The following is a 15,524-nucleotide window of genomic DNA, read 5'->3' as shown; positions in this document are numbered from 1 at the left end:
CACGAAACTAGCTTGCTTAAGGATGCTATGGCCATGGAAATGGAAAACAGTAACATGATTTTTTTTTCTACATCAAAATGCTCACACATTAGTGGTAACTGGTAAGGACTTCGAAATCTGGGGAGGCTTTGGATTCAAGTCACCTTGGACGGTTTGTGTAAAATGATTTCCATGGCCCATCAAACATGAAGATTTTTCCCTAAAATAGATGGATTAATTCTTGTCAATCATAGGACCATGTGATCGCGAATCCCATGTTATATCAAAAGGATCCATGAATACCTCACTGTTTGGAAATATCAAAAACCGAAAGGGACCATGAGTTCTGCATTAAAATTGAGCTAGCTGTGTTCAATGTGTTAACATGATCAAACTAGCTCCAGATTTTACAGTTTGCTCAAAATTTGTGAAGGCATAATAAACAAATACTTCACAAGACAACATGGGAGAGAAAGATAGCTACATTCTTAGATGAGGAGTAATCATTATAGAGGTTTTACAGAACAAAGTATGAAACAAATCCTGTCAGAATATTTATAGTTTAAGAATCATCATCCTTGTACAGGTCCAAAGTTAACATTCTCTCGTAGAAAAAGAGTTAGAACCCATGTGAAATTTACATCTTTGTCACACTGTACAGAGCATGAATTAATAAAGTGAAAAAGAAGAAGAAAGGAATTAATATTGCCAAAATATTCTTCAATTCTCTAACCCTCAAGAATCTGGCTCCTAGTTCTTTGCCAAAGATATTTATTCTTCTCAATGCTGCCTTTTGGCCCTCTCCTAAGTTCATATATATATATTTATTAATTTATTTCACCAATGCTCAAAGATTGGAACTTGGAAGCTCTATATATTTTGCTACATAGGCCACCATATCATGCAGCCATAGACTCGATCCCATTGCTTTATTTTTCAGGGGATAAAAGAAGATCCATCATGAACTGCAAAATGGGAGAGTAGCTGTTGAGGAGGGTTAGGGTTTGTTGATCTATTCTGTCCACTTTGGTCAAAGGATATAAAAGAAGAAGGGTGATAGTACTGATCAGCAAGATGGGTACTATTCTTAAGGTTAGAGCCCTCATGCCCACTACTTGGTACCTTTAATTTTGAAGGAGCAGGAGCAGCATCCTTGATGAGAGAACCACACTGTCTAGGTTGTGTTTGGTAGAAGACTTTAGAAACCACAAGCTCTCCATCTTTCTCTTCTTCATTGTTTCCAAGATGGTATTGATGCATCACCCAATTTGTTTTCTCTGGCTTCCTTTGCTTCCCATAGTTGGTATAAAGCACTAGTATCTTCTTGTAACCTTTCACTTTTCCACCAGCAAGAACCGGTCTAGTCTTGCCTGTTTTGTGCCATCTCGTCTCACCACCTTCTGTGTCCGTGTGTACCTTTCTTCTCTTCCTTGTTCCGGTCGTGTATGCCTTCGATGGCCGATGGAAGAAGTGGCGAATTAGCCCATCTTTGCTCACCCCTGCATGGTGACAATAGACCAATATCATCAATATAATTAACATGCATGCGTGAGGAAAATGTAATTGGCTGCACCTAATTAATCAAGCTATAACGTTCCATTATTGGAAAGCTAATATCCTTCTAGGAATTATATATAGCTTGTATTTCTAGGGTTGGTTGGGAGGTTTCTTCATGGATCTAATACCAAATGCTAACAAATATACAAGGGTTAGGTGGTGGGTTTCTTCTAGGATCTCAGTACTAACGTTTAGTTTTGGTGGGTGCCTCAAAAGAGATGAACAGGTTAACTACTCGATCTACTATGATTCAGGAATTTTGATCAGTAACGGAGTATTGTTGTGTAGTTAGATTTATATCATGATTTTCCTCTAGCCTGACTCGATAGGCTCTTAAACAATAGAGGACCTAATGATAATTGACCTTATCTCTCATTTTGCATGCAAGCACTCAAGAATGTCAATCAAGTTGGATCTGATCATCATGGACGAGCTTGCTAAAAAATGTTGTATTCCTGAAGGAATGTTCACCTGGTAACTTTTCTGGGTGAGTATAGCAAATCCCATTCTCTCCATCGATTGTAGGGATGAACTCATCAATTAGAGGGTGGACCTTGCGGGTATCAGACTTCACCTTCCCCTCCAAATGCTCAAGCAGCTCTTGATCAGTCGGATCAAACTTCACTCCGGCCGGTAGCCCTGGCAAGTCATGGATTCTTGCCTGCAAAGAGTATATACATCACCAACCAAGTATTATACGTACAAAACTACATATAAGGAAATTATTTAAAAACAAAAAACCTGGTCTTGGCATTTGATTTGGTGTCCACATGACGGGCAACTTCGAATCAAGCATTCTTTGTGTCTTTGAGCGATAACACTTGCATTACAAGGTGGAGGTGAGCTTCTTTCAATTGTTTGGACATCGTTGCAGTCATTGCACCAAGTCATTTCCTTTGGTTTCCTCTTATGCCCATATATTCCACACCTTTCTTTCTTGCTCTCTCCCTCGACAACTGTTACTCCAAAATAGACAAAGACTATGTATGATGCGTGTGTGTGTGTGGAGGAGAGACACGAAGGGCTTGAAAGAAAAGAAGGAAAAGCAACTTGTCTCCTTCTAAAGCATGTATTGTCTTTCTTCAAGACATAAATAGCTCTTGATCTTTAAGGCAGGGAAGGAATTAAATTCTCCTCCACTTTTGCATGAGACAACATGCACACTCTCCTCTCCTCTCCTCCCCCCTCCCGCTACCACCTCTTTGTCCTTTCTCAGGAGAGAGAGAGAGAGAGAGGTATACCTAAAAAATCAAAATATGGTGTAATTTCCAAAAATGTAGTGGTAGTAGTATGTTGCAAAGAAAGGAAAATTTTAGGGTTGCTTGGATCTTAAGTTTGGTTGTGTGCTTATGTAAATGGGATGCTTATGAAAACTTGTAGGACAATAAATGTAGTTTTAGGGTCCTTTTTACTCCGTCTAAAGGCATGTTTTAATTTCTTCTTGAAATAAGTTTTAAAGATTAATAAAAAAACTAAAATAAAATAAAATATTAATCATGGCTAGTTAGGGTTGAGTGGAGATGGGGCAATCTGATGCGTGAGAGCTATTTCACCACCTCATAGAGAGAGAGAGAGAGAGAGAGAGAGAGAGATTTTCAGCTCCAATGTCAACCTAGAGTGTGAACAAAGCTAATGTATAAACTCCTTAATATTGAAAAAAATAAATAAGAAAGAAACTGATAAAATAATAATTATTAAACCTAACTCAAAATTTGATTCAAATTATAAAACCACATGATTAATCTAAATCAATATTTTAAAAAAATCAAAGTAATATTATTTTAAAAAATATCAAATTAAATTTTGATTAGAACAACTTGATATATTAAGTTAATTAAATATCAATTTAACCCGTAGACTTGATATATCAAGTTAATTAAATATTAATTCAACCTGTTTATTCAAGAGATAGATTTAATATCATAGGATAAAATGAAATAATAATTAATAAATATTAAGAGAGCCATCGTCCAACCAAATATATAATTCCATTTCTTCACGTAGACTTCTCATGTAAAGCAAGGAACCTATCTATCAAAGTAAATTGACAACCTCTTTCTCAGCTAAATTCCTTAGTTTTTTGCCCCTTACCTACATGCATGACACAGGCACAGTGCTCCATATTTGGTACAGCCCCTTGTTCCATGAAAAAAAAAAAAAAAAAAAAAAAAAAAACCCAAAAGATTTATTGAGCTGAATTAATTATATGTCCTTGTATTATAACATTCCTATAAAAAAAAGAGAGAACAATTTAATAAAACAAATGACAACACAAATTTCTTGCACCATTGGAATATTTGTAACATTTATGTACTTCCTATATATAAATATTTATTTTTAATCATCTTTTACGATATTATTTTAAAACCTAATTTAATTTGATGGATCGACTCATAATTAGATAACTTAAAATTTAGATTAAATTAAATTTCAATAAAAAAAATATATTTATCCGATATAACTTGTTTAAAAATTCAGGTTGGCCTGCAACCCTGTTAGCTTGGGAAAAACCCATTAAAACGCATAAACTTACTTTACTTTTAAATTATTGCTACAATATCTTTCATCAAATTCCATTAAAAAGAAAAAAGGAAATTCGACCTACAGATCCGACCTTCAATTAATGAATTTCCCCTAGATTTTGAAGAACAAAACGTGCATCACGAGGCTGTAGGAATTTGTGGTGCCCTTTACGATACTTGTGTTCTCTAACTCAAGCAATATTCGTTTAGGTTAAAAGCCAAAATCTACCTTCTTGTGAGAAAAGAAAATGAAAGCATAAAGACCATTCTTGTGTTGTGTATTAATTTATTGCCAGCTTACAACATAAAGTGAAAGAGATGTGCGCATAATTAAGTAAAAATATATACAGCAATATTTCCTCCTTTGAATATTCCTAGTCCAAGTATCAAGGTATCATCTGCCCCACTCTTTGCGAGTTCTTTTGCTAAATCAATTACTTTGAGTTGATGCTTTATTTATTTAATTTGAAGGGGTTGGTCTAACCATGGAATTTCACTTAGATTAAGGTTTGAATCTTGATAAATCAATATTATAAATCTTTCAGTTTCTTGGGTTGCGTTTAATTAATGTTTTAGGACAAAAAACAAAGAAATACAATAAAAACATAATATATATGTGTGTGTGTGTGTGTGTTTCTGCAAAATATGAAATATAAAGGGATATTATTTTCATCTCATATATTTTGATATTGTAATCTAATTACAAAAAGATGAATATAACTATTTGTTTTAATTATCAAACAAGATATGTCCGTACAAACATATGCTACATTTGGTTAAGGTTGTGCTTATAAACATGCCATCCCATAATTTATTATATGTAATTGTTGTAGTTAGGAAGCTTAATTAGTAAAATCAAATCATGTCCGTACAAAAGATGCAGGATTATGTCAATGTTCTACGTCATGGTCATTTTTTAAGTTCGCCTGGAATAAAGAATAAAAGAAAGATAAAAGGGTCAAGCATGTGTTTTTTTTTTTCCCTGTAGGCATGTTTAGCATAGTAGTTGTGTACTTAGCTTTTTTTTGTTTTTAATAGAGAATTTTCGCACTATTTTAAAGGATGAAACTAGTCTTATTCAGTGTTTATAAATGTCCCTTCCAATAAGTATATTTTTTGGGGATTGAAACTTGTATTCTCACCCTTGCAGGAATATAATAATATTTTAACCGCTAGACCAACACTTCATTGATAATTATATAATTTGCTAGTTTTTGGTTTTACAGTAATGAGTGTTTTTTTTTAGAAATATATTAAAATATTTTTTTATAATTTATTTTTAATATTAGGATATCAAAATAATTTAAAATAATCTAAAAAATATTTTTTTTTGCAAAAATACAGTCAACTGTGTTGCCATACAAAAAGTTTCATTAAACTTTAGAGAAAATTGGGCTTTTCACAATTGATAATGGGCTTATGAACAAAAAAAGCTGGGCTAAATGGGCTAGAGATGCCTAAAAAACCAAGTTTCTTGTGTGCTTTTAAGGGAAAAAACGAGTGAGAAAAATGAGTTCTCTACATAATAATTTAAAAAAAAAAAAAAACTATTTTTTTACAAAAATACGAAACAAAAAGTTTCAAAAATTGGGCTTTTCACATTAATGGGCTTATGAACAAAAAGAGCTCTAAATGGGCTAGTGCCAAAAAAAAAAAAGCTTTTGTTGCTTTTAAGGAAAAAAAGTGAGTATAAATAATTAAAAAAGAGAAAAATGAGTTCTCTATTAGTTTTTGATTATAAAACAATTCAAAGGAGCCCCAAACAAATGATTTTTAGAGAGAAGAAGACTAAAAAGCGGTTTGTTTTTGTAGTTAAAAAGTATTTTATTAAAAATAAAATTTTTTTAAATTAATATTTTTTGTATTTAGATAATTGTAATATACCGATACCAAAAATAAAATTTTAAAAAAATAATTCGATGCATTTCTAATAAAAAATATTTTTTAAAAAACAATTGCTATTAATTATCAAATATACTCTAAACGACACTACACCAAAAGAATGAAAGTATTAAAAAAAATCAACTAAAAATCAAAATTATTTAATCAAATTTAATTTAAAACACAGAAGATTAGATTTTGGGATGGCCCAATTAACCCACCGAGTTGAATAACTTTATAGTAGAAGGGCATAATTGCAGTCCAAACACGGTCCATCATTTAATACTCGTGGAAATAAGAAGTAGAGGAGTCAGTGTTGTCATTTTCCGGAGAAGCACATAGTCGTCGGTCTTTCACCAGCCCCCACCTACAAAGCTTCGCTTTAATGGAGAAGAGGCCCATTTCTCTTAAATGAGGAACGGCCATGACAAGCACCTTCCTTCACCTCTCTCCATTCAATTACCAAAGTTGTCTCCTGCTGCTTCGAATATTTCAGCTATCTCCATCGGCACCCTTCTGCGTTTACCTAGCTTGCAAATAAATTATATTTATTTCAAAAATAATATTATTTCAAATTATTTTAAATAATTTTTTTGAAAAAAAAAAATCGAATTTTGATTCCCGTCTTGACATGCTCCAGCTAAGCCAATGTAGCAAATAACAAGGAGAGGGAAGGAAGATCCAAATGGGAGACAAAAAGATTGAATCTCCTCGAATTTTCTATGATTTGTTTCTATATTTTTAAAGTATTTTAAAAAATTTTAATTTTTTAATTTTTAATTTATTTTAAATTAATATATTTTTTAGTATTTTTAAATCATTTTAATATATTGATATTAAAAATAATTTTTTAAAAAATTAAAAAAATATCATTAATATGTATTTTAATACAAAAAAATTATTTAAAAAACAATTATAAACATATAAACAAGCTATTTTTATAAAATTGCAGAACAGCTGATACTAATGAAAAGATGTTTGAAATTTGACCAGGCTGATTTTCATGTGGGTGTTAGGTATTAAAACATTTTTTTAAAAAAAATACATTTAAAAAAAAAAAAAAAAACTTCATTTATCACATTTTAACAAACATGCCCTGCATGTTACAATTACCTAACCAAAGAGGATAGCACCAACTAAAATAGTACTAGACAGTTACAATCTTTCTGACATCTTAAGCTGTGGTCTTAACATAGCTATACTTTTCAACAATGGCATGTTGAATCTACCTCATATAGTTACATCAATCACTTTCCCTTTTCCCCTAGAAATCAAACACCACGAGGCCATGGATGAAGATTCAGTCGAGGTGCTCTCTAGCTGCTGCTACTTCAGTCAAGTCTGAACTCTAAATTCTTGAACTAAACTTCCCTGATCGGAGACTTCTTCATGGTAACAAGGAGAGGGCTTCTCATCGTTCTTGTCGGCTGTAGGCTTCTCTCCCATGCCAGCTTCCTGCAACATTTTCACCACCCTCCGCATTGAGGGGCGGCCGATGGGAAATGAGCTTGTGCATCGGAGACCGATATCGAGAACCATGGAAATCTCATCCCTGTAACGTGAATCGAGCTTGGGGTCGATTACATGATCCATCCCGTTCTGGTCTAAGGTGGTGCAAACCCATTTCACCAGGTCTTTCTCTCCGAACTCTGGATCTACGGGGAGCCTGCCTGTCACCAACTCTAATATGACCACCCCGAAACTATAGATGTCGCTCTTCTCGTTCACTCTGAGAGTGTATGCATATTCTGCATCAAATCAAGTTCAGACAAATTCAATTACAGTAATGATTTAGAGCCTAAACGATTAGCTAAAGCTAGCGAAAACTAAGCTTAATTTGATCAGATCACTTCATATTAACAGTTCATACGGACACAAGTGAAATACCTGGTGCAATATAGCCGCAGGAGCCTGCAATAACAGACATTGATTCTGTTCCTTTGTTGACTCCTTGAACAACTTTAGCAACTCCAAAGTCGGCAACCCTGGCACCAAATTCTGCATCTAACAGTATGTTGTTCGATTTTACATCCCGATGAACAATCGGAGGAACACAATCATGATGCAAATAAGACAAGCCCTCAGCTGCATCCAAAGCTATCCTGTACCTTGTAGGCCAATCCAACGAGCCTCCCTTGCTGCCATGCAACAAGTCCCCCAAGCTCCCATTTGGCATGTATTCGTATACCAGAAGCTTGCAATCTCCGGTATTGCAACAACACCACAATCTGACAATGTTTTTGTGCCTAATCCTCCCCAAAGTCTCAACTTCTGCTTCGAATTCGTCCTTTTCAGAGCTGCCATCTGTATTGTCTTTCTTGCTCTCTCCACCTAGTTTCTTCACTGCCACGGTCTCACCATTGCTAAGCACTGCCTTGTAGACTTTCCCAGAAGCTCCACTTCCAATCACATTATCTTCTCTAAGAAAATCAAGGATCTCAAATTCACTAAAACCAATCTTATGGAACGATCTCCACTTCGATATAGTAACAACTTCCTTTTCTTTCTTGAAATCCTGGTACTTGAAGTAGAACCAAACAACACCAACAACAAACACTACCACAGCAAGTATAAAAGTCGACCGAAGAATCCACAAGTAACTCTGCTTCTTCGAATCACCCTCCTGCAGGCAAAGATCCTTCAAATCACCACACAAACCTGGATTTCCCACAAAGCTACTCCTATACATCTCTTTAGCATAAAGTGGAGGGAGCGCCCCCGAAAGCATATTGTTCGACAGGTTCAACAGATTGAGATTCAAATCCTCCAATTGCATCGGAATCTTCCCCGAAAAGTAATTTCCGGACAGATCAAGATAATTAAGCACTTGCAAGCTCCCAATCTCATCCGGGATCGGGCCAGAAAGCTTATTATTCGCCAAATTAAGCTCATTCAAGCTCTTCCAACCCTGAATCCCACCCGGAAACCCACCAGACAATTCATTGTCACCAAGCACAAGCATGCTCAGGGTACTCAAATTAACCATACTCCCCGGAATTGGACCTGTAAACATGTTATCACTCGCCGAAAACTCAATCAACTTGCCTAGAAAACCAATCTCCATTGGTAAATTACCCGAAAACTTATTTTTCGAAATCTTCAACACAGATAGATCATAAGCAGAGGCAATCCTACTAGAGACTTTCCCGGAAAATGAATTCTCTTCAAGTTCAAACAAGTAAACTTGCGGCAGCCCCCAGAATCCCTCAGGCACAGCGCCTGTAAACCCGTTATTCCTTAACCGAACCCGGCCTAAACTATCACATTTTCCCAGGCTCTCCGGGATTTTACCGGAAAACGAATTGTAAATCAAAATCAAGTCCTCCAACTTACCTTTTGCACACAAATTCCCCGGTATGTTACCGGAGAATTTATTGTACGAAACATCTAACCACTTCAATGGTGAGTTAAGCCCGAGCTGACTTGGTAACTCACCGGTAAGTTCATTATTGAACAATTTGAGTTCATACAAATTTGGTGAGTTTGCTATGCTCTCTGGCAGAGTCCCTACAAGTCTGTTCTCAAACAAGTTCAGGGACTCGAGCTCCAACTGAGTCAACTGAGTAGGGATTGTCCCGTTTAACTGGTTCGTTGAGGCATCAAATCTTCTCAGCATGGTCAAATTCGAAAATCCCAGAGGCAATCCACCTGATAAGGAGTTGTTATAGAGCTCAATTTGCTCAATGCTCTTCAATCCAGTAAGCCAGCTCGGTATCGACCCAGTTAGTCGATTCAATGAGAAATCAAGATTGGTCAGCCGAGTTAGCTTGCTTAAACTCTCAGGAATCGGACCCGCAAGGTTACAATTAGCTAGCCAGAGATCCACCAGGTTACTCAAGTTACCGAACTGACTCGGTATCCTACTCGGTGCAAAAGGGTTATAACCCACTAGAAGATACTGGAGAGTGGAAATGTTACCAAGCTCACTCGGTATGGACCCAGTGAGCAGGTTCCCAGCAAGTGAAATCCGCTCCAGTTTCTGGAACAGACCGAACTTCGCCGGAATAACACCGGAAAAGTTGTTATACTCCAAATTGAGTTGCTTGAGGTTTCTCAACTCGGACAGTGACGCGGGAATGGAGCCCACCAAGAGATTGTCACTCAGGTCAAGGCTCTCGAGATTCTGACAGTTGGCAATGTCATCGGTGAGAGATGAGTTGATGGAATTGTTCAACAGATTGATCGACGTCAAAAAGGGGAGGCGGCAAAGGAAGTAAGGGAAGGGTCCCATGAGCTCCGAGCTGGAAAGGTCCACTGAACTGACTCGGTGAGTCGAGTTGTCGCATGTGATACCATACCAGTTGCAGGGAGTGTCGTCCCTGTCGTTCCAAGAAGAGAGGGAATGAGCTGGGTCGGAGAGACCGAGTTTGACTCGCTGGAGAAACAGGCCGTCCTGGTTCAGTGAGTTGGATGTGAAGAGTAGAGAGAGAAAGAGAACGGAAAGGTAGAAAAACATGTCTTGCCCTTTGTTATTTTAGAGAGAGAAAGAGAGGGAAAATGGAAAGTGTTGAGGTTTGAGCCTTGAGAGATTTGGGTTTTGAAGGGGAAGATGGAGTAAACTATAAGATCAGTCCCTAAATTTTATCAAATCAAATGAAACAGTTCTTATATGATTACAAATAGTTAAATAATCCATAGCAAAGGTGGCAAACATGAACCCCACCTAACTTTGTTTGAAAAATTAGGGTCATGGGTCCAGTGCTTTCAGCTGAAATATGACATGATGCAAACCTAAAATTGATTGATTATTTCTATGTTTTAAAAATATTTTTATAAAGAATTAAAGTTTTTTATTTGCTTCAATTTAATATTTTTGGTATTTTCATATCATTTTGATATATTAATATAAAAAATATTATTTTAATATATTTTCAAGTGAAAAAAACACTTTTAAAAATAACCATTATCACACTCTAAAATATCTTTAAAATAGTTTTAGATTTGTGTTGGGCGCCTTAAATCTCTAGACAAAGACCAGCAAAAAAAAACACATGAGGGTTGAAGACATAGCTTTTAAAATCATGAAGACCAATAAATTAGTTTTGATAAACTACAGGGACTAAGTTATAATTAACTTTAAAAGATTTTGGGGTCTTGGATTTTCTTGGGACAAAAAGTGAGGCCTACATGTTAGCTTGCATGGGATCAATGGAAACTACGGAGTCAGTAGGAAAGGCAATAGAAGAAAGAATTTTGGATGTTTCTTTCATTCTATGCCTACATTGAAGACTAGGGTTCTTCAATTAGGTTTGTAGTTAACCAATAAAATATATTCAATTACATGACTAAATAGTGCCACCAAATCCAATCTCATTAAAGAGTTAGCATTTAATTATCAATCCCACTGTTTGCTTCCTAACTTTTATTTTATTGGATTGCATTTTATATGTTTATCCACATGAATAGCTAGATTGGGTGGAAAAACATTATATAAAATTAAATTGATATAATCAAGACTTGGTTTATATATATTTTTTTTAAAATAAAATAATATTTGACTCCTTTTAAAAAAATCTTGAAATGAATGTAATTTTAGATTAACTTGAATCATTCTCTAGACATACTAATTCAATTATAAGATGCAAATGCAGGGTTTACAAAACCATGAGGGAATATAAAAATATATCAATGTGAAAATACAAGATTATGGACACTAGGGTGAGTTCACCATCATCAATGTTTTTTTTAAAAAACAAAACCTTGAAATAAAATTGTTTTATTCTTTAAAAAAACTTTTAAAAATGTTATTTTAGTGAAAAAATTAAAATATATATATATATAAGAAGGCTCAAGTCAAGTCCCGAGATTACTATCAGAACTAGCTGGGCATTATAAAGCTCGTTCGATATTGTGGTTAGGGGTTGCTTTTGAAAGTATTTTTTACTTGAAAATGTATCAATATAATTTTTAAAATATATTCTTAACATCAACACATTAAAAAATATTAAAAAACATTTAATTTAAAACAAGAAAATAAAATAAAAAATTCAATTGTTTTTAAAAATTCTTTTAAAATATAAAGACAAAGCAGTTGTGTACATTAAATTCTAAAAAAGACAAAAAAAAAAAAAAAAAAAAAAAAAAAAAAAACAGAAACTTTGTAACAGTAAAGTAAAGTACTGCAGAGGGGTCAATGTGAAAGAGAGTCGAGAGAATACAATGAAAAACATGCATGCCTGTCATTGGCCAGGGAAGAAAAGCATGATGAGAGGAAAACAATGAAAAGCATGCATGCTAGCATGCTTGCTAGCTGGGGCCTTGCCCTCTGCATGATGTCCAAACGCTTCCAAGTTTGAACTTTGAAAAGCTTAACAATGGCGATATGGGACTTTTCTTGCCTGGGCATCATGTAATTAACTACTGAAATTATGCATGCTAGCTGTTAGTGTCATCATTCACCAGGATGCAAGGGACATCTTTACAGAATTTATTTATTTGTTTTTCAAAAAGATTTGAGAAGAAATTTAAATTAGTAAGAGTTTAAAAAACAAACAAACAAAAAAGATTTGAGAAGAAATTTAAACTAGATGGAGTTGAAAAAACAATAAACCTAGATTGATTTGGTTTTTTATATCTTTATACATTAATAGAATGAGTTATATATTTAGATATTGTTTGTTTTTATGTTTTAAAAGTGTTTTTAAAAAAGATTAATTTTATTTTTATTTTAAATTAACATTTTGATACACTAATGTCAAAAATAATTTTTTAAAACTAAAATAGTATTATTTTAATATATTTCCGAGTAAAAAATACTTTGAAAAGCAACTACAACCACACTGCTATCTGATACGCTTTTAATAGAGTATAGGAGCTCATTATTATATATACATGAATGGATATTAATGGGTGTATATATATAGGCATATTAACTTTCCAACACGATAAGAATTATTGATAATTATGTATATGATATTAGTTTTGGCAAGCCAATCATGAAGCTACAAGTTGTTCTTCAAGAGTTGCCATCGAACACGCAAAGTTGGATTCCCTTTGCAGCAAAGAAAGGAAATCCTTACATTAGTTGGTAAGCATCGAGCTATATTGTTGCTGGATATATATATCGTCGTTCCAGATGGTCACTGATTTTGTTTCTCATAATGAGTTTCTATGCTCTATTATTTATCGTTTCATTTTATCAAGAAATTATTATTATTATATGTGAATGCATTAATTTAAGACAATGATAAGCGTGTGGAAATATGAGACAATTTATGTTTTAAAAAAAAATCAATATTTTTTATTGAAAAATTAATTTTTTTATGCTTTGGATTGTTTTGATGCGTTGATCTTAAAATTAATTTTAAAAAAATATAAAAAATTATTTTGATATATTTTAACACGAAAAAACACTTTAAAAACTAACTACAACCAAACTCTCAAGCATTCCCACAAATCATCAAGTCAATCCTAAAACAATATAACTATTAAAAAAAATCTTTAAAATTGATTCAAGTTTCACAAAATCAACTAAGTCATGGCTTGAACGAGTTCGTGTGTAAAACTATGCGATAATAAGAAACCTCAATCCAAGCTAGTACAGATTTCGAGTTTATCTGTTGAAATTGAAACGAAACATAGTTTAATAACTATTTTAAAAATAATGTACAAATACATTAAAATATAATCTTAAAGTTGAAGAACTTGTTCGAGAATAACAAGACCATTAAAAGAGAATTACACGAAAATAGTTGTCGAAGAGTCAAGTTTCTTGATTATACCCTCCCTCCTGTCATGTAATGATCGATTCGAGACAAAAGTGGTTGGGTTAGTGGGAGTAAGTAGTCAAAAAAGCAAAGTGAGGAATAGTTATACAGAGAGCTTGAACACGTGAAATTGATACAGATTTGCTCCAGAAAAGGATGGCTGCCATTGTTGAAAATCATGGCAGAAAAGGAGCTTTTGATTTCAGAAGCAGATCTAAGTCTTCTCTTCCCCTCTTCCACAGAGCACTCATGATTATTCCTGGTGCATGAATGGTGCCGGGAGCCAATAACACGCGAGGTCTCCTCCTTCCCTTTTTGACAAATGGTGTTCTTCGCAAGTGCTCTGTAAAAGTATTTTCAGAAATGGAATCTGTCTCACTTGCAGCAAAGTACCATGCTTCAAGCCTATGATAGCTCATGGACGTGGGGTTTTGGAATCCAGCAATTCACATATTGGGATATGATTTTGTCATGTTGAATCATGTGGGCTCTTTCTTAGCTTTTGTATTTTGAAAAGCTAGGTTAAGAATAAGCTATGGCTTTTTCGTTTTTTTATCGAGACACATGTACAACTATATAATATTTATAATGTGTATTAATTAACTATATATGTGTATATATGGGTATTTTTAAGATTTTCCTTGTTCGATTCTTATATATAGTTGATAGAATGAGCCATTCATTCATTTTTGTATTTTATTGAATAAAAATGATGATATTATTTCCCCTTCTCTCCTATTTCAAGCCTTGAAAATGCATCATTTTTAATACATGTTTAAGAATATGGTACAAATTATGTTTCAAAATATTTTTTTACTTAAAAATATATTAATTTTTTTTATATTACATCAAAATAATATAAAAATATCAAAAAAAAATTAATTTAAAATAAAAATATTCAAAGAATAATAAAATAACAATGTAGCTGCAATACCAAATAACCTTTAGGCTGCGTTCGGAAACGTGGACAACCTGTATTTCCAACAAATTTAATTTTTTTTGTGAAAAATTAATTATTATTTTTATATGTTTTGAATCGTTTTGATGCGCTGATTTCAAAAATAATTTTTAAAAAAATAAAAAAATATTATTTTAATGTATTTCAGCACAAAAGGCACTTTAAAAAATAAAGTTGTTTGGTGTTGGAGCTACATTGTTATTTTATTATTCTTTGAATATTTTTATTTAAAATTAATTTTTTTAATTTTTTTATATCGTTTTAATTTATTGAAAGAAGCGCTTCAACATCTTATTAACCTGCTAGAAGAGCAAACCTACTAGAAGAGCAACTTTTCCTTCCATTATAAAAACATGAATTGCTTTCTCTAAATAAATAAATAAATAAAACGAGGAATTGTATTCGAGATAATTTTACAATTTTAGGAACCAATGAACCCGAATATGCCTAGAGGTCTTTTACAAAAAAAAAAAAAAAACTTTATTTCCCTTCTGCTCCATTTTTCTCCAATGATATCATAAAAGTCGTTGATTGATCTAAAATGGTATCTTTCATCTCTCATTTTCTTTTAAATCCTCCCACTTAAAAATAATTAAATAAAATTCTCCGAGTTAGAAATGAGAAAAGTTGAGGATGGGACAGAACTTATTGATGTCTAGAGATATGACATCCATTTTAGTCTCCATTTTTAAGTTTATAAAATATATCCTTAAATTTAAAGCTTTTACATAGAATATATATATATATATATATATATATATATATATATATATATATATATATATTTCATTCCTCCAAGATTTATATTAGTTATTTATGATACATCATTAATTTGCTTAAAAGTACAATGAATTCTATTTCCTCAATCTTACTCCTGAATTTGAAAATAACCTAATTTTTTAAAGACCAGTTTAAAAAAGT

At 33.3% G+C, this 15,524-nt stretch overlaps 2 protein-coding genes across 2 annotated transcripts; both read right to left on the bottom strand.

Moving 5' to 3' along the window:
* Positions 1–445: 445 nt before the first annotated feature.
* LOC118027839 (NAC domain-containing protein 73) lies at positions 446–2,796 on the bottom strand. Its single transcript, XM_035031326.2, has 3 exons — positions 2,278–2,796; positions 2,008–2,197; positions 446–1,478 (listed from the first exon to the last, which is right to left on the bottom strand). The coding sequence occupies exons 1-3, from the start codon at positions 2,425–2,427 to the stop codon at positions 916–918; spliced, it is 903 nt and encodes a 300-aa protein (XP_034887217.1). The 5' UTR covers positions 2,428–2,796; the 3' UTR covers positions 446–915.
* A 4,189-nt stretch (positions 2,797–6,985) lies between these two features.
* On the bottom strand, positions 6,986–10,472 carry LOC118027832 (receptor-like protein kinase HSL1). Its single transcript, XM_035031321.2, has 2 exons — positions 7,827–10,472; positions 6,986–7,687 (listed from the first exon to the last, which is right to left on the bottom strand). Exons 1-2 carry the CDS (start codon positions 10,393–10,395, stop codon positions 7,275–7,277), a joined length of 2,982 nt encoding a protein of 993 aa, XP_034887212.1. The 5' UTR covers positions 10,396–10,472; the 3' UTR covers positions 6,986–7,274.
* Positions 10,473–15,524: the final 5,052 nt, after the last annotated feature.

This window comes from Populus alba, chromosome 17, assembly GCF_005239225.2.
Source record: "Populus alba chromosome 17, ASM523922v2, whole genome shotgun sequence".
NCBI classification, from domain to species: Eukaryota; Viridiplantae; Streptophyta; class Magnoliopsida; order Malpighiales; family Salicaceae; genus Populus; species Populus alba.
The sequence above is the reverse complement of the archived record's forward strand: the minus strand, read 5'-3'. Positions and strand labels throughout refer to the sequence as shown.